The sequence below is a fragment of the Neopsephotus bourkii genome, unplaced genomic scaffold (genome assembly GCF_033783945.1).
Source record: "Neopsephotus bourkii isolate Nb327-2 ecotype Australia unplaced genomic scaffold, CSIRO-AGI_Nbou_v1 NB_1615, whole genome shotgun sequence".
Lineage (NCBI taxonomy): Eukaryota > Metazoa > Chordata > Aves > Psittaciformes > Psittacidae > Neopsephotus > Neopsephotus bourkii.
In genome coordinates this window covers 741,657-758,459 of record NW_026902090.1, presented here as the reverse complement: position 1 = coordinate 758,459, position 16,803 = coordinate 741,657, and the positions used below count along the sequence as shown (strand labels likewise).

The 16,803-nt window shown below is 64.9% G+C and overlaps 4 protein-coding genes across 8 annotated transcripts; 3 read left to right on the top strand and 1 right to left on the bottom strand.

Annotated features, from left to right (window-relative positions):
- The first annotated feature begins 126 nt into the window (after positions 1-126).
- Positions 127-5,209, top strand: UBTD1 (ubiquitin domain containing 1). The gene is made up of 3 exons (XM_061372460.1): positions 127-314; positions 3,997-4,224; positions 4,394-5,209. The coding sequence occupies exons 1-3, from the start codon at positions 248-250 to the stop codon at positions 4,777-4,779; spliced, it is 681 nt and encodes a 226-aa protein (XP_061228444.1). The 5' UTR covers positions 127-247; the 3' UTR covers positions 4,780-5,209.
- Positions 5,210-6,210: 1,001 nt separating this feature from the next.
- Positions 6,211-8,927, top strand: ANKRD2 (ankyrin repeat domain 2). The gene is made up of 9 exons (XM_061372373.1): positions 6,211-6,615; positions 6,993-7,106; positions 7,184-7,345; positions 7,483-7,590; positions 7,723-7,821; positions 8,079-8,177; positions 8,275-8,373; positions 8,627-8,725; positions 8,812-8,927. The coding sequence occupies exons 1-9, from the start codon at positions 6,538-6,540 to the stop codon at positions 8,914-8,916; spliced, it is 963 nt and encodes a 320-aa protein (XP_061228357.1). The 5' UTR covers positions 6,211-6,537; the 3' UTR covers positions 8,917-8,927.
- Positions 8,928-9,730: 803 nt separating this feature from the next.
- On the top strand, positions 9,731-12,746 carry HOGA1 (4-hydroxy-2-oxoglutarate aldolase 1). Of its 2 annotated transcripts, XM_061372453.1 has the most exons (7): positions 9,731-10,007; positions 10,792-10,920; positions 10,996-11,123; positions 11,231-11,365; positions 11,497-11,593; positions 11,748-11,881; positions 12,332-12,746. In XM_061372453.1, the coding sequence occupies exons 1-7, from the start codon at positions 9,776-9,778 to the stop codon at positions 12,479-12,481; spliced, it is 1,005 nt and encodes a 334-aa protein (XP_061228437.1). In that variant the 5' UTR covers positions 9,731-9,775; the 3' UTR covers positions 12,482-12,746. The 2 variants fall into 2 exon arrangements, with proteins under 2 accessions (XP_061228437.1, XP_061228438.1); XM_061372454.1 differs by lacking the exon at positions 10,792-10,920.
- Positions 12,747-13,312: 566 nt separating this feature from the next.
- On the bottom strand, positions 13,313-16,785 carry MORN4 (MORN repeat containing 4). Of its 4 annotated transcripts, none has more exons than XM_061372449.1 (5): positions 16,652-16,785; positions 14,512-14,635; positions 14,264-14,378; positions 14,069-14,178; positions 13,313-13,959 (listed from the first exon to the last, which is right to left on the bottom strand). In XM_061372449.1, the coding sequence occupies exons 2-5, from the start codon at positions 14,576-14,578 to the stop codon at positions 13,811-13,813; spliced, it is 441 nt and encodes a 146-aa protein (XP_061228433.1). In that variant the 5' UTR covers positions 14,579-14,635; positions 16,652-16,785; the 3' UTR covers positions 13,313-13,810. The 4 variants fall into 4 exon arrangements, with proteins under 4 accessions (XP_061228433.1, XP_061228435.1, XP_061228436.1 ...); XM_061372451.1 differs by having other exon boundaries at positions 14,512-14,638; positions 16,652-16,781; XM_061372452.1 differs by having other exon boundaries at positions 14,512-14,609; positions 16,652-16,768.
- Between the last annotated feature and the right edge of the window lie 18 nt (positions 16,786-16,803).

The following is a 16,803-nucleotide window of genomic DNA, read 5'->3' as shown; positions in this document are numbered from 1 at the left end:
GCCCGGGGTTAGGGGGGACGGGCACGCAGAGCCACGCTGAGGGGTGGTACGGCGAGCCGCAGGGGACAGAAAAGCGCGGCGGGAGCAGGAGCACGCCCGTGGGCGGTGCCGGCGCGGGCGGTCACATGCGCACCTGGAGGCACGGGGCGGGGCGGCCCCGGCGCTCAGAGCCGGGCCCCGCTGTCGGGGCAGCAGCGCGGACTCGGCCCGGCCCCATGCCGAGCGCCGTCGCCGTCCAGCCCCAGCCATGGGCGGCTGCGTGGGGCGGCAGCGCCGGGAGCGGCCCGCCGCCGGCAACACTCGCAAGCGGGCAGGTGAGTGGGGCCTGGCTCGCCGGGGCACTCGTGGGGTCCCGAGGGTCCCGTGTAAATACCCGCCGGAGTGGTAGGTGCCTGTGGGCACCGGAGGGGTAAAGTCTGTGGGTGCGCTGGGGGCTGCCCCGTGTACAACCCCGGGAGCCGTTCTGTGCCCCCGGGGGGGACCCCCGATACCGGGGGTTCCGATCTGGTTCGCGGCCCCGGGAGCGGGCAGGCAGCGCGGGTCTCGTCCCGGCTTCCGTCCTGGTTCCCCGGGTGTTCGCAGGGTCACGGCTGGGGTGCACAGCGCGTCCTGCCAAGCCTTGCCGGTCCCCGGCTCCTGTCCGGGAGGGGGTGTTCTGGGGGGTGGGTGCCCCCGGTTTGGGCTAGGTGGTGTCCTCCGGTACGCCGCGTCCCGCAGATTGCTGGGTCCCAGCCTGCCCGGGGCCAGTGCCGCCCGTACAGCGGGCTGTTGCCGGCAGGCACACCGCCGTTCATGCTTCCCTGGGGTTTCGGGAGGTACTGGGGTCCCGTGGGGCGGGCAGCGAGCAGCGATATGGAGGGGGGCTGGTGCAGCCCCGCGGCTCCCCACAGTTACCGGCCAGCCGAATACCTGGGTGCCATGAGGCACCTCCGCGGTGCGCTGCCATGGAGGGTCCCGGAGGCCACGGGGGTTGGGGGGCGGGCACGGCTACCTGCCGGCGGAGGGGACGTGGGCTGGCGGGGTGAATCATACCTGCCTTCCCCTCGCCCGCCTCCCCGTCCGGTGCAATCACAGCCGGTAATTACCGTGTTTATGGCAAAGCGGTGGTAGGCGGTGGGAGAGGAGGAGCAGGAAGCGTGTGCCCGGGAACGGGGCGCCCCGGCCCTTCCCCGCAGCTGAGATGCAGGCGGGAAGGGGGGGGGAGGTTTTCCCGTGGGATGGAGCCCGAAGCTCCCTTAACACGTCCGGGGTGCGGTGGTTGCCGGGCCTGGCTGTGCCCGCTGCCCGTGGGCAGCCATCCCCACCGTGCTGGGCTCCGGGGGGGTGCCCTGCTGCCCCGGGTCAGGTTGATGGCTTCCTGTGGAGCTGCAGCTCTCCATCCCAGCACGCCCTGGTCCCCAGTGATGCGGGTGTCAGTCAGTCCTGGGCTCCATAGCAGACTGTTCACTCGGGTTGGGGGCCATTGCCTTGTAACTTGGGGCTGCTGTGGCTGGGGATATCAGATCCCAACATCTGGATCTGTGTCCTCCCCTCCTGTGCCAAGTGACGGCTGGCTAAGGAGCCTGTGTCTCGATCACCACTACTCACTTCCTGCCAGGCTCTCCTGGGATGGATCACGGTGCCCGCCTGCTGCCCTGTGCTCCTGGCAGCTTTCTTGCAGCATGCCCCTTCCTGAGGGAGCAGGAACGTCCCCGGTGCCGGGGTGTCCAGGCTGGCTTGCATGATGCTCCCAGCCCACAGGAGCCAGTCAGTGGGTGGTGGAGGATGAAGCAAGGATGCAGCTGCCCTCTCCCACAGTACAGGGACACTGCCCAGGACTGGCAAGAACCAGCATGCAAGGACCAGCTGTTGGTGGGGAGCCTCTGCTGCTGCACGGGCCCTGCTGAAATAGCCTGTGTGCCTGGCTGGGGCTTGCTGTGGCCCCAGACAGGGGGGTCCTGCTGGTTGTCCCCAGGATGGACAGCTTGCCAAAGCAGGAGGAGCAGGGGATGCCTGTGGCATGCAGCATCCCAGCCTTGTCTTGCCCAGGAGGGGACCAGTCAGCACTGCTGGAAGCTCTGTCATGTGCTATCTGGCTCATACCTCCCTCTGGGGCTGAGCTAGCTTCCAGCACCCGCTGGCTGACACTGCCCAGCTCTCCCCTGGGGCTCCATCCAGGCAGGGAGCAAGTTCCAGGGCACATCATCCTGCCTTGGGGTCCCCATGGAGGGGCTGAGCCTCAGGCAGGGTGCTGCAGGCAGGAGGCAGGCAGGCTGCCAGCCAGATCCTGTTGGCTCGAGTCCGGGCACAGCGAGTGGCCAGACCTGTCCAGTGGTGCTGCTGTGGAGAGTTGCACAAGGGGCCAGGAGCAGAGCAACAGGAGGTGATTAGAGGCTGCAAGGCCCAACTGGGTGGCAGCAATAAATAGACAAGGCTTAAGTCCCTGCCTACCTGGGCACGGCTGCTTGCATGAGGCAGCTGCAACCTGTCCCTGTGTCCTCCTGTGGCCAAGCCCTGGGCCAGCCTCTTTGCTGATGATGGAGCCAGGGACATGGTGCTGATCATGAGTCCCGCTGTGTATAACAGTCCTGGCTGCAGGGATGCGTGCACCAGCCCAGTGGCCACAGCAGCATGGAGATGCGGTCCTGGCTGTGTGTGTCCTTGAGGCTGTCCGTGGCTGCTCCCCTGCCCTCCCAGGGCAGGTGCTGCTTCCGACCTTGCTCTGTCCTGCAGTGCTGCAAATCCTTCCTGCCCGGCACCGTGACTGCTGAATCGGCAGCGCAGGCTGCAGCCGGATGCCCTCGCTGAGACCTTGTTTGAGACCTGCCATCCTCCAGGATGCGGGCAGGATGCTGCCTGTCAGGGATGCTCAGCATCCAGCCCAGGGATAGCTGAGCTCCCATGCCCCATGCGGATCCCTGGTGTAGATGCTGCATGTTGTGTCCAGCTCTAGAATGGCTCAGTGGGAAAGCAGCTGTTGTGCTGGCTCCAGTGGTCTTGGATGGGGTGGTACAAAACAAAGGTCATGTAGTGCCTTGTGTCACCACACACTTGCCCAAGAAAAGCTCCTTGGGGAACGTGGCTGAGGCCCCAGCTGGCAGTGGTGGCTGTCCCCAGTATTGTCTTGCCTGGCAGGTCACTGTGCGGGCACAGCATCCTTCCTGCCCAGCTGGGGCTCTGCACTCCCTGTGTCCTGTCCCAGCAGGCTGCCTGGCTACCCCAGGGAGAGGGGTGGCAGGAAGGAGCTGTTGCCACTCATTGTCCCCAGCTCAGCTGGGAGTGACAACAGCTCCTTCCTCCCCCATGCTTCCTGCCCAGCCGTGGGGCCGATGGGATGGGTCTGTTCCCAGGCTTCAGCCTGGTGTAGGGAGAGCAGGGAGCGGTGGGACTGGCATGGGGGTGTCCCAGACCTGATGGTGTCCCAGGTGCTGCAGGTCACTGGGGACATGGTTGGGGGCACCAGCTCAGTCTGACCCATTGCTGTGGGCTGGCAGCTCGCTGCCCCACAGTGCCCTGGACACTGTGTGCCTGTTCTCTTGCCCTCAGCTTGTCCCTGCCATCCTGGGATGGTCAGAGAGGATGGCGGAGTCCTGCCCTCCCCATGCTGCCAGGGCTGCAGCTCAGCCCCCGTAATCCCCTTCCCGTTCCGACTCACCAGCTTATTCCCTGGCTAATTCCCCAAGCTATAAATACTGCTCTGCCTCAGAGGGCCCTGAGGCCTTGTGGCCACCCCACAGGGCAGGTGCTGCTCCTCCAGGCATATGGGCAAGAGCCCTTGTCCCTCCTGGGGACAAGTGATGTCGCTTGGGGGGCAGCTGCTATGGGGTCAGTGGGACATTGGGCAGGGCTAGGGCTAGCTCTAGCTGAGTCCCCCTAGCTGTGCTGGGCAGCACACCCCCTTGGACACTGCTGTGCATGGTGCAAGGGGTCCCCAGGAACCTGTAGGAATGGGGAGGTGGGGGCTCGGGGCCCAAGTGGGGAGCTTCATCCCTTGGCTGAGTATCCTCCCCTCTCCAGGCCGCAATGAGCCCCTGAAGAAGGAGTGTCCCAAGTGGAAAAGCGACTACCCCATGACGGATGGGCAGCTGCGCAGCAAGCGGGACGAGTTCTGGGACACGGCACCCGCCTTTGAGGGCCGCAAGGAGATCTGGGATGCTCTGAAGGCAGCTGCCTACGCCGTGGAGGCCAACGACCACAGCCTGGCTCAGGCCATCCTTGATGGAGCCAGCATCACCCTGCCGCATGGTGAGGGACGACACCAGCAGGGTGGGGGGTGGTTGCTGAGTGCCCTATATCTGGGCACATGGGGGAGGAGAGGGGTTCCTAACAGCCCTCCATGCAGCTCAGCTCTGCCCCACTCCCTGGGGTGGTCCATGGGGATGGCCACCCACAGCATGTCCCTTGCCATCCACAGGGTCCCTGACGGAGTGCTATGATGAGCTAGGCAACCGGTACCAGCTGCCTGTCTACTGCCTGTCACCTCCTGTCAACCTGATCCTGGAGCGGAGTGAGGAGGAGGCATCGGAGCCGGCGGAGCCCCTGCCCAATGCCCGCCGGGAGTTCGCCCTCAAGGTGCGGCTGTCGACGGGCAAGGACCTGCGGCTCAGCGCCAGCATGGGCGACACCATCGGGCAGCTGAAGAAGCAGCTGCAGGCACAAGAGGGCATCGACATGGCCTGGCAGCGCTGGTTCTTCTCGGGCAAGCTGCTCACTGACCGCACGCGGCTGCAGGAGACCAAGATCCAGAAGGATTTTGTTGTGCAAGTGATCGTCAACCAGCCCCTGCCACCCAGGAACTGAGCTACCCCACACTGGTTGTGGGGCCAAGGCAGGGAGCTGGGAGCAGCGGCACCACTGGGGATGCCCCAGGCCATGTCTCAGCCCTGCCAGAGCTTGGTCAGCCCCTGCTCCCCGTTCAGGCTGCCCCCCACTGGGGTAACCCCCCCAGGAAGGTCTCCATGGGGCTGTGCCACCATGGTGGTCCCTCTTGGCTGGGGGTATGGGCATGCACTGTGTTTGTTGCAGGAGCTTTGAGACCAAATGTGTCCGGGGTGGTCAGCACGGCCAGGGCCCCACTGCTGGGCTGTGCTGGGCTGTGCTGGCGGGGAGAGGCTGTGACCTGCTGGGCTTCAGCTCACCCTGGCCAGGAGGCCCCGGGGTGCTGGGCTGTGTGGAGATGTCTCCCCTTTGTACATAGTCTGTATTTATCAATAAAGCCTTTTCATCCTTCCTCTGGCCCCTGGGGCAGGTTTGGGGGGCTGTCACCTGCAGCTGTGGGAGCTCCCTGTGCCTCTTCTACATCTGCTTGCATGTCAGGATGGGCACAAAGAGCCCAGGCACGCTATCTCCCTGGTGCCGCCCTTACCCCATCCTGCCAGCCCCAGCTCTTTGCCTGTCTGGGCCCTTTCCCAGTACTGCCAGCCTTATCCCTTTGGCATCCTGGCTGGTTGCTGGTGTAGGACCATCCCCTTTCTCACAGTGCTTCCCCTCTGCAGGTGTCAGCCTGTGTCTGCCCTGGGGCCAGTCCATGAAGCGGGATGGTCCCAAGACCACCTTTGTGGCCACCATTGTCTGTCCTGATGAAAACAGTGCCTTTCTGCATCTGGAGGCTGTGGCACCCATGGGTCAGGGCACCCAAGGGTGGCCCTGGGAACTGCCCAGGAGGGTGACAGTGATGTGTGTCCCCATTTGTCATTCCCGCAGGTCTTGTGCTGGGGGCTGTGCCCAGCGCATTAACTGTTCCTGCACAAGGCAGCACAGGCCTCATCTTACAAAGGAGGAGAGCAAAGCCCATGGGGGCTGAACAATGTCCTCACTGCCGGGAATAGCTGCGGGCTCTGCCTGCGGGCCCCACGTGAGGCTGGTCCTGCTGCCAGGCTGCCCTTGTGTGGCGAGGGAGGCTGGGCAAGCACCAGGACCCTGGCAGGGCTGCTTGGAACGTTCCACACCTGAGGTCATCCTCCAAAGCAGCACAGCGGAGGGGCTGTGGCTCCTGGCACATGTGCTGTCTGCTGGCTGGGGTGTTTGAGGGGGCCCCTTTGCCTCCCTCTGGGGTGGGCAGCACCCCCTTGCCCAGATGCTGGGGAGCCTCAGGTGATGCAGGTGGGTGCTGCAGCATCAGGCTGTGTGGTGATGGGAGCCATGGGGAGCATCCTGGCTGCTCAGACAGAGGACCCATGGGGCAACCCCATACTGTGTCCCTGCTCCACCGGGTATCTGAACTGCCTGCTTTGGGCTGTGTGCATCCCAGCTCCCTGCACCCACCACAGGGGTCCCTGGCAGTGGGATGGGGGTGCACTGGGTCTCTTTAAGAGGGTTCAGGGCTGGGGAGGTGAGCCAGGGCCACCAGAAAGCAGGAGGGTGAGCTCATGGCAAAGCTGCCCCAGTCATGTGGAGCAGCCACAGCTGTCGGTGATCTTGGGCCACGGAACGGAGGGGCCGGAGGCATAAAGCGTCGTGGCCAGCGGAGCTGCTGGGAACCGGGTCTGGGGGCTCTCTGCCTGTGCGGGTGAGGAGCAGAGGCTGCATCCCACACAGGGCTGTGCACTGCTGGCAGACATGGAGCTGGAAGTGCAACGGGCCAAGGAGCTCATCGAGCAGAAGCTGGCAGAGGAGGAGGAAGAGGAGAAGGAGAAGGTGGGTCCATAGGGCAGGGGGACCTGGCTGGGCTGCGGCAGAGACCCACTTTGTGCTGTGTCCATCCTTAGGGACTCAGAGGTGAGGAGGCTGGCACTGACCCTGCCATCCTGTGGGGTGCAGCAAAGTGGCCAAGGGCTCTCAGGGGCATCAGGTTCCCATCCCGGGAGCTCTTGCCTGTGGCGCAGAGCTGAGAACCAAGGAGGTGCCCAGCTTGCCAAGTAGCACAAGCCCATGGGTGCTGGGCATCCTCTAGACCTCAGTAGGAAGCAGTAGCTGTGCCCAGAGCCACTTCCACGGGTGGGCTGAGGACAGAGGTGGTGGGGCTGCCCCGTGCCCAGCCAGGACCATGCAGCAGCACCTCCATGCCCGTGCAGCGACACAAACGCGATGGTGCGTGGGAGCCACCAGCCGTGGAGAGGATGAACACACCTGAGCTGGAGGAGGAGAAACACCACGGCCCCAGGAACCGGGGCCTTGAGGCCATCAAGGTGAGGGGGGCAGGGTTTGTGGGGGTTGGATGCCTGGACACAGTGAAGGCAAACTGGGCACTGTGGGTCCCCCGCAGGGCCAGGAGCGGGTGCGGAAGAGCTCAGTGGACCTGCGGAGGGAGATCATTGATGTGGGGAGCATCCAGCGCCTCATCGAGCTCCGCAAGCAGCGCCGGCAGCGCCGGGAGGAGCGGGCGGCCACCCCCGAGCCCCCCCCGCCGCCGGAGTCCTTGGAGATCGTAGGTCAGGGGGTCCCAGGGGATGGGAGCGGGGCTGGAGCGCCCATGGGCCACCCCCGGGTCACCCTGCCACATGGGCACCTCCCCCGTGGTGTCACCAGCACGGTGCCCCAGCCCTGAGCCTGTCCCATTGCCAGGAGGGTCCCGTGGAGCCAGAGACCTTCCTGCGAGCCGCCGTCCAGGGCAAGATGCACATCATCGACAAGTTCCTGGCAGACGGTGGCTCCCCCAACACGTGTGACGAGGTAGTGCTCCCTATGGCCACCGGCCACCCTGCACTGTGCCCGCCTGTGGCAGGATGGGATGGGGCTTGCGGCACGGCTGGGGTGGGCTGGGGAGGATGGATCCATCACCAACGCGGTGCCTCGTCCCCGCAGTTCCACCGCACGGCCCTGCACCGCTCCTCGCTGGAGGGACACACGGACATCCTGCAGAAGCTGCTGGACAGCGGGGCCACTGTTGACTTCAGGGACCGGGTGAGGGGCAGGGCTTCCCTTCCCCATGACAGGAATAGCATATCCACTGGCAGCAGGCACCAATCCTGCCCCTGGCTCTGAGATGGTTTAAGCCTCCAGACTTGGCACAGCCAGAGAAACGGCAGGGATGGGGTCCTCCGTCCCGAGGTGGTGGTGGGCAGGGGTCTCACAGGGGTCAGCCCTGACACAGGGACCGGCTGGGTGGGGGGCACGGGCACAGGGTGGGGGTACCCCTCACCATGGCTCTGTGCACCCAGCTGGACAGCACCGCTGTGCACTGGGCCTGCCGGGGTGGGCACCTGGACGCTGTGAAGCTGCTGCAGGACAGCGGGGCAGACCTCAACGTGAAGGACAAGGTGAGCAGGGCTGTGCTGGGGCATGGGCATGCTCTGGGGAATGAGGTGTTGGGTTAGCAGGGGTGGGTGCTCATCCTCTCTGGTGTCCCCTCTCAAGCTGCTCAGCACCCCCCTCCACGTGGCCACCCGAACCGGGCACCTTGACATCGTGGAGCACCTCATCCACTGCGGTGTGGACATCAATTCCCCAGACAGGGTGAGTGCTGCAGCCATGCAGCCAGCACTAAGGGGGCAACACTGATCCCTCCTCCCTTGGCTGACCCCTCCAGGAGCTGCCAGCACCAGTGGGGCACGTCTGGACACACACCCTGGGGTGCTGGCAGCCGCAGCCAGGGCTGGCAGCATCCTCCACCCTGCCCTCATGGGGAGATGGGTGTGCTTGGGCTGGGACCAGGTGGGGTGTCCATGGTGCTGGACCACAATCCCCAGCCAGGCTACATCTCTCTCAGGAAGGCGACACGGCGCTGCACGATGCCACACGGCTCAGCCGCTATAAGATCATCAAAACGCTGCTCCTGCACGGGGCTGACATGATGGCCAAGAACCAGGTGAGCAGGGAACCAGCACTGGGGCTGTTTGCTGCCCCACCACATCACACCACCCTGGCTCCAGTGTCTCTCTGCCCGCTCTGCAGGCTGGCAAGACCCCAACGGACCTGGTGCAGCAGTGGCAGGTGGACACACGCCAGGCACTGGAGACCAAGGAGCAGCCGCAGGATGGGATGGAGGTTCCTGCGTGATGGCACCAGGAACGGGCTGGGCTCCAAGGAGAAGGATCCAGCCAAGACTTGTCCGTGTCAATAAAAGCCAGCAAAGAGCAGCATTTGTCTCCATGCGACTGGGGAAGCTGGGTTACTGGGGAGCTGCTTATCCAGCAGCGTGTAAGTGCCCTGTCTCCTAGCACAAGGACAACATGGGGCCAGGACACAACTGGTTCAATGGTGGGACTCCTTGCTGCAGGAAGCTCTGCCTGCTCACAGCGGCTCAAAGTCTCACCTGGGCAAGCTCAGCGAGGATAGCTACATCCTGGGAAGGACAGGATGGGTTTACACTGTGCTGGAGGCTGGCATTGCAACAGAGAGCAGCAGTCATATCCCTGCTGGGCAGCCACTCCATGGGGCTGGATGGCTGCCTGATCTCCTGCCTTCCCTGCTGGCACCAACCCCAGGTGGACACAGTGGCCCCTTTGCAGGCTGGGTCACTCCTGCCAAGTGCAGTGCTCATAGCTCCCGATGTAGAAACACTCCTGCTCTCCCATTTACAGGAGGCCCCACACCAACACCCAGGGCAGGGAAACCCTGTCCACAGCCCCTGAACTCCTGCAATGTCTGATCCCCCCCTGCCCTGCAGCCCAGCCCCATAGGTTGCAGCGGGATGGCTGCCAGGGCTGGCAAGCAGAAGGGGAAGCAGAGCTGTGGTAGGCAGGGCTCACCCAGCAGGGTGCTGAGCTCCTGCGGCCAGCCCCTGGAGCGGGTGAGAGCATCTTGAGCTCACCCTGTACCACCCCCGTGTCATCTGCCCATCGGGGTCACAGGTCCCTCACGTGCCCCGTCAAACATTAACCGCCCCTCCGCAGGGCCGGCAGCAGCACCGGCCACCATGGCGCTCAGCACCCGCCTCGCCTCTCCCCTCCTCCGTCCTGTGCTGGCAGCCCCACGCTGGGCAGCCCCGGGGCAGCGCCGGGAGCTCAGCACCCCGCAGGGACCGGGACGCACACTGGACCTTGGCGGCATCTTCCCGCCCCTCGCCACCCCTTTCTCACCCATGCAGGAGGTGGACTATGCCCGGCTGGAGGGGAACCTCCGCCGCTACGCCAGCATCCCCTTCCGAGGTAAGCGCTGCCCCTCTCTGTGCAGACTCCTGTGGCAGGGGCTGTATGGCAGCGTGCAGGCAGCCCGCCAGCTTCCAGAGGATGCTCAGCCTCCAGCTGGACTTTGTTCTGGAGCTGGCAGCCCCTCGGGTACCCACCTAGGGTCCTTTGTATGGCACATGCCCAGGCACACGCGTGTGTCCTTGCACAACACCAGTGCGTGCTTGCATGGACGCTCCATACGTGCAGGCTTGCACACACCCTCCACACGTAGCTGTAGGCTTGCACCTACCCTCTGCCCCATAGGTGTGCTTGCACACCTGCGCACACCCACGCTGATTCTGTGCCATGGGATGCCTATCTGTTGATTGCTCAGGATGGGTGGATGAGCAGGAACAGTCTGGGAGTCACAGGCATGTGCCCCGGGGTTCTCCCTTCTTCTGATCAGGTTGTGAGCCCGGTGCTGTGGGAACGGAGACAGGAGAGGGCACACTGTGGGCTGCAGAGCCGTGCCTGGGTGCTCAGCAGTGAGGAGGGGAGGGAGGGTGATAGGAGCACCGGGCATTCCCAGCTCCCTTGAAGCCTTCATGTGTCCATGGCGCTGGCAGGGTCCCAAGGAAGGGGTCTGTGTGCCACAACCGGGAACAGAGCAGCACAGCGTGGCTGTGGGCACCAATAAATGTCTTGCTGGCAGTGCTGTGTGTGGCAGTCGCTGGGGATGGAGGCAGGGATGGGGGCAGGCAGTCAGTGTGTTCAACAGAGTGCACACACAGCTCGCTCTGCCCTCCCTATACCCGTGTCTCAGGGCTGGTGGTGCTGGGCTCCAACGGGGAGTACCCCTACCTGGCACCGCAGGAGCAGCTGGAGGTGGTGAGCTGCGTGCGCCGGGCTCTGCCCAGGGACCGCCTGCTGCTGGCCGGCTCAGGCTGTGAATGTGAGTGCTGCTGTGGGCTGTGCGGGGCTGTGTGTGCCTCCCAGGGCAGCCCTGACCCCTCTGCCTCCTCCCCAGCCACCCAGGCCACCGTCCAGCGGACCCTCAGCATGGCAGAGGCAGGGGCTGATGTGGCACTGGTCGTGACACCCTGCTACTACCGGGGAGCCATGACCAGTGCTGCCCTGGTCCAGCACTACACGGAGGTGAGCCAGGGCCTGCCAGCAGCATGAGCTGGAGCAGCAGTACTGGGAGCACATCCTGCACATCTCCAGCCCACCCCAGCTGCTGAGCATGGCCTGGCTGCCTGCAGGTTGCCGACACATCCCCCATCCCCGTGGTGCTCTACAGTGTCCCTGCCAACACTGGCCTGGACCTACCCCTGGAGGCTGTGATCACCCTGGCTCAGCACCCCAACATTCTTGGCATCAAGGACAGCGGTGGGGATGTGAGTGCGGCAGGGCTGTCCCGGGGCTGGCTGCCACCAAACTGGGAATGGGGAGCTGAGGGTGCCAGCAGGAGCCCTGCAGTGAGGGGTTAGGGTGATGCTGGTCCAGGGCACAGCGTGTCTCTCCCCAGATCACTCGCATCGGGCTGATGGTCCACAAGACACGGCAGGAGGATTTCCAGGTGCTGGCAGGATCGGCCAGCTTCCTGCTGGCCAGCTATGCCCTGGGTAGGTGCTGCTGCCCCTGCCCAGTGCGGGGTGCAGGGGGCTGCAACGGGGGCACTGGTGGGGTATGGCAGGTGGGCAGGGAGGAGGGGGCAGGCTGTGGGCAGCTACGGCAGGTCAGTGCTGGCTGGCTGCCGATGTATCCTGGTGTCCCCAGGTGCCTCTGGGGGGGTCTGCGCCCTCGCCAATGTCCTGGGGTCCCCACTGTGCCAGCTTGACCACCTGTGCCGCAAGGGCCGCTGGCAGGAGGCCCGTGAGCTGCAGCACCGGCTCATCGAGCCCAACACGGCGGTGAGCAGTCGGGATGCTGAGGAGTGCCAGGACATGGCATAGCCTGGGGGCGGAACAGGATGGAGGTCCCTGGGGTTGGGGGGGTCCGGGGGGACAGCACCCAGTTGGCATGGCAAGCCAGGCTGGATGTGGTGCAGTGGGAAATGCCAGCCATGTCGTGACAGGAATAGCATGCCCACTGGCAGCAGGCACCTACCTGACTCCTGTGGGAGCCCTGTTGGTTATTTATAGACAATGATGGGAAGAGCTACTCCTCCCCAGGTCCCCCACTCCACTACAGTGTGGCCCATGCCTGCTGCAGAGAGCCTGCCCGTGCCACAGGGATGCAGACCCCCATGGGGAGGGCAGGAGTGATGGCGAGCAAGGAGCAGGGTCAGCAGGAGCAGGACCTATGAGCACATTGCCCTGTCCCACAAGCACCAGCCAGCCCCTGCACCCTCCCTCCTGCAGGTCACCCGCCGGTTTGGGATCCCAGGGCTGAAGAAGGCCATGGAGTGGTTTGGCTACTATGGGGGTCCCTGCCGTGCACCCCTGGCTCCGCTGAGCCCCCCTCAGGTTGAGGAGCTGAGGGGCGCCTTCAGTGCAAACGGCTGGTTGTGAGGGGTACCCCCTGCCCCTTCCTGCACTGGGAAGGCACAGGAGCCAGGGACCCCAGGAGCTGGGGACATGGTGGGGACACTGGGACATGGCCAAGAGAAAGCCACCCATGTCACCCCTTCCTGCTGGGCAGGGTGGGTAGAGGGGGGGCACCCAGCACCTCCTGGCCACCCTTGCATGTCTGCCAGCCCTCAGGGTCCCACCATCCCCACCTGGGAAGGGGATGGATCCTTGCACCATGAGCCAGGAATAAATCTGATGCCCCACATCTGTGTGTGCTGTCCTGCCCACACAAGCAGCCCGCCCCCCAAGCCCCTGCTCCCAGCAAAGAGGACACAGCCTTCGCGTTTGGCAATGTGGTTTACTCAGCTGAGGCCTGTGCAGGGTCACAGCAAGGCACGGGACCAATGTGGGCACAGACTGGCAGGGAAGGCAGGGCCCCTGCAGCCCAACACCAGGCTCCGAGGGCTGCCAGGACCCCCGCACCAAGGCCAGACCACACTGGGGCAAGGGTGAGCATGCAGGGGGAGATGGAGGATGCATGCAGGCAGCAAGATGGGGAGCTGTGCGCTCCCTGCCCACCCTGCCTGCCCCTTTGCCATGCCCCTATCCCCACCTGCGCTGCCCAGGCCCCCTGCTCATGCCCCTCATCCCAGGCTCTGTTGGACCCTGCCTCCAGCCCTCCCCCAGTGTGCAGCAGACATGGCCAGGCTGGGTGTTCCCTGATCCTCCTCCTTGGGGATACTGCTGCAGATGTCCCCAAGGCACAGGGATGAACGGGGGACAGCCCATCGCCTGGCCCCAAGAGCAGCTGGGTCCTTTCGGGGCACCACATCACCCTGCCCAGGCAAGTGGAGGATGGCCAGTCACCTAGAATGGGCACAGGCCACATGGTGCCCACCCTGCCTCAAAACCAGGGTAGTGAAGTGGACCAGGAGCTGCCTCTCTCTGAGCACGTGGTCCAGCTAGCAGCTCCCAGCCAAGGCACCCTGGCAGTGGGGTCAGGGCTCAGCCCCTCCACCCCTGCTCCATCCTCTGCAGCAGGCCAGCAGCCCCAGTGCTCCACAGTCTTCCTGGGGGCAGAGCAGCCCGGCCCAGGCTACCCTGTCCCCGTGCTGCTCCAGCAGGTGCCAGGGCTATAGCCAGAGAGAGAAGGCACCACGGCTGCCCTGGGGCACTTGGGTGGAGGGTTCCCCCCCAGCCACGGGGGTTCGGCAGGGGGGCTTGGTAGAGACAGAGGGCAAGGGGGCACCCGGCAGTGCCACATCCCTGCTCTGGGGACAGCAGGGCCAGCGGATGCCCCTCTGCAGTGGGAGGGGATGTGGGGCACCATCACGCTGTCAGGTTGTGGGCAGACTTGGAGGCACCCTGGGCCCTCTGGATGACAGCCGGGCACTTCTCCCTCCGCAGCAGCTTGTTGTTCTCAAAGAAACCCTCATTGCGGGGCACCCCGTGGGAGCCATCGGGGAAGGTCAGGAGACCTGGGGAGGGGAAGGAAGGGCTGGGAATGAAGGGGCAGAGAGCACCCACTGGGGCCAGAGGGACAGAATGGGAGATGCTGGAAGGGGCCATGCTGAGCTGGGCACTCACCGAAGCCATACACCCGCCCGCCTTTGAACTCTCCCTCAAAAGTCATGTTGTCGCAGCGGGTGAAGACGCCGACGCCGTTGAACTTGCCCTGCACAAACTCCCCCTCGTACCTGTGTGAGAGTTGCCCCTGAGGCAGCAGCTCCCCGTGGCAAGGGCGGGTGCCCCCAGGGGTGTACGCAGGGGTGCCATCCTCACCTGGAGCCGTCAGAGAAGGTGAGCACGCCGCAGCCGTGGAACAGCCCGTTCTCAAAGTGCCCCACGTAAGCGGTGCCATCGGCAAACGTCAGCTGCCCAACACCGTGCCTGCGACCTGGGGCAAGGGTAGAAATGGGCAGTGCAGGATGGATGGGAGCAGGACCTGCCCCAGCGTGGTGCTGGGCAAGGACACAGGGGCTGCTTGGCCCCCAGCCCAGGCAGCACCATCCCCTGCTGCCCTGTCTCACCTTCCTTCCACTCGCCGCGGTACTCCTCCCCGTTGGAGTAGGTGAAGGAGCCTTTGGTGAGGGTCATGGTGACGGCCTCTGGCAGCGCACGGCAAGAGCTGGCAGGGAGAGGTGCAGAGGGTGGCTGCTGGGCAGGGGGAGGAGGCCGGTTTACGCAGACCCCCTGCATCCCCTCGGCTCACAGAGAGGCACGTTTGTGCCGCGGGGCAGACCACAGATGAGGAGGTGACCCCAGGACACAGCCACCCTGCGCTGCCTCTGAAACCCCAGCCGCCGGGTTCGGGTTGCTGTCTGCCCCACGGCAGGGCTCAGGGCGATGTGAACCCACGGGGGTCACAGCCCAGTGAAATGTGAGCGAGTGGCAGCAGAGCAGCGTGGCAGGAGTTGGATGCATCCAGCACAGCACTGCAGCAGGCTAAGGCCAGCGGCTGCTCTCAGCTCTGCTGGGACAGTCCCAGGGACAAACAGGCATTTTGGTGCTTGTCAGATTATGCTTGGGACTGGCTCTTCAAGGGAGAGAGCAGAGAGCTTGTGGAGTTTCCAGTTCTAGCGTCAAAGACAGGCAGATCATGGAATGGTTTGGGTTGGAAGGGACCTTAAAGATCATCCAGTTCCAACCCCCTGCCATGGGCAGGGACGCCTTCCACCAGACCAGGTTGCTCAAGGCTTCATCCAACTTGGCCTTGAACACTGCCACGGTTGGGGAATCCACAGCTCCTCTGGGCACCCTGTGCCAGTGCCTCAGCACCCTCACAGTAAAGAATTTTTCCTAACACCTAACCCAAATCTACTCTCTTGCAGCTTAAATCCGGATCTGGCTCTCCCCTGGGATGGAGCAGCTCCTCCTCCTCCAAGGGACGGCAGAGAGAGGACTCGGAGGTTCCAGGGGCTTGCTTGGCTACCACAGGGGTTGCAAACATCCCTGCTGGCAGCAAGCAGCCCCCGGAGGTCCGCACATCCCCCGTGCTGCTGTCACACAGCACAGCTCTGCCCAGTGCACAGGGAATGAACGCACCAGCAAGGAGGCAGCCCCGCAGGTGGGCTGGGAGCTGCTTCTCCAGCGTCTCCTGTGATGGGAAGGGGCTCCCCACTTCCAAAGGCTCACACGGGGCTGCACGTCTCTGGCGATGGGTGGTGAGCCACGCTAACCAGCTGGACACGGCACCCGGGAGCACAGCAGGGAGCTCACAAGGGCTTTGTGTCCGGAGCAGAAATGGCCCCCAGCCAAGGCGAGCAGCGACTGAACAGTGCTCCCTGCTGATGGCAGGGACCAGGAGCTCAGCGCCAGCTCCCCCGCCTGCAGCCTGCCCAGCGCCTCCGGGCTGCCTCCAACAGCGACAGGAGCGGGAGAGGGGGCTGCTGGGGGCTGTTAATGTCTGCGACAGGGGAGGGCTCCCCCCACCCTGTGCCTGGACCGCCGACTTCATCCAGGGCATGGGCAGCATCTGCCCCCCTGGGCAACCCAGGCTGCCCAGCTGCATGTGCCCACGCTGCCACCCAGGGCTGATGCACCCACACCCCCTGTGTTCATGCACCCACAGCTGATGCACCCACACCCCGCTCTGTCCGTGCACCCAGAGCTGATGCACCCACACCCCATTGTGTCCGTGCACCCAGAACTGATGCACCCACACCCCGCTGTGTCCGTGCACCCAGGGCTGATGCACCCACACCCCGCTGTGTCCGTGCACCCAGAACTGATGCACCCACACCCCGCTGTGTCCGTGCACCCAGAACTGATGCACCCACACCCCGCTGTGTCCGTGCACCCAGAACTGATGCACCCACACCCCGCTGTGTCCGTGCACCCAGAGCTGATGCACCCACACCCCGCTGTGTCCGTGCACCCAGGGCTGATGCACCCACACCCCGCTGTGTCCGTGCACCCAGAACTGATGCACCCACACCCCGCTGTGTCCGTGCACCCAGGGCTGATGCACCCACACCCCGCTGTGTCCGTGCACCCAGGGCTGATGCACCCACACCCCGCTGTGTCCGTGCACCCAGGGCTGATGCACCCACACCCCGCTCTGTTCATGCGCCCACGGGCGGTGCACGCATGTCCCACCGGGACAGCCGTGCCCTGATGGGTGCCGAGGGGCGGTGCGGACGGGCCTGTCGCGCAGGGACCCGCGCTCACCTGGCTACGCGCTCGCCGCCCGCACCGCTGCCCACCGGGGTCCCGCCGAGGGGCGGTGGCACGGCCACCTCCCCTGCCAGCTACCCGCCCCGCAGGACGGTGCCACGCCACCAGCGTCCATCCCCGCCCGCCGTTGGCTGTCTCCACGGCAA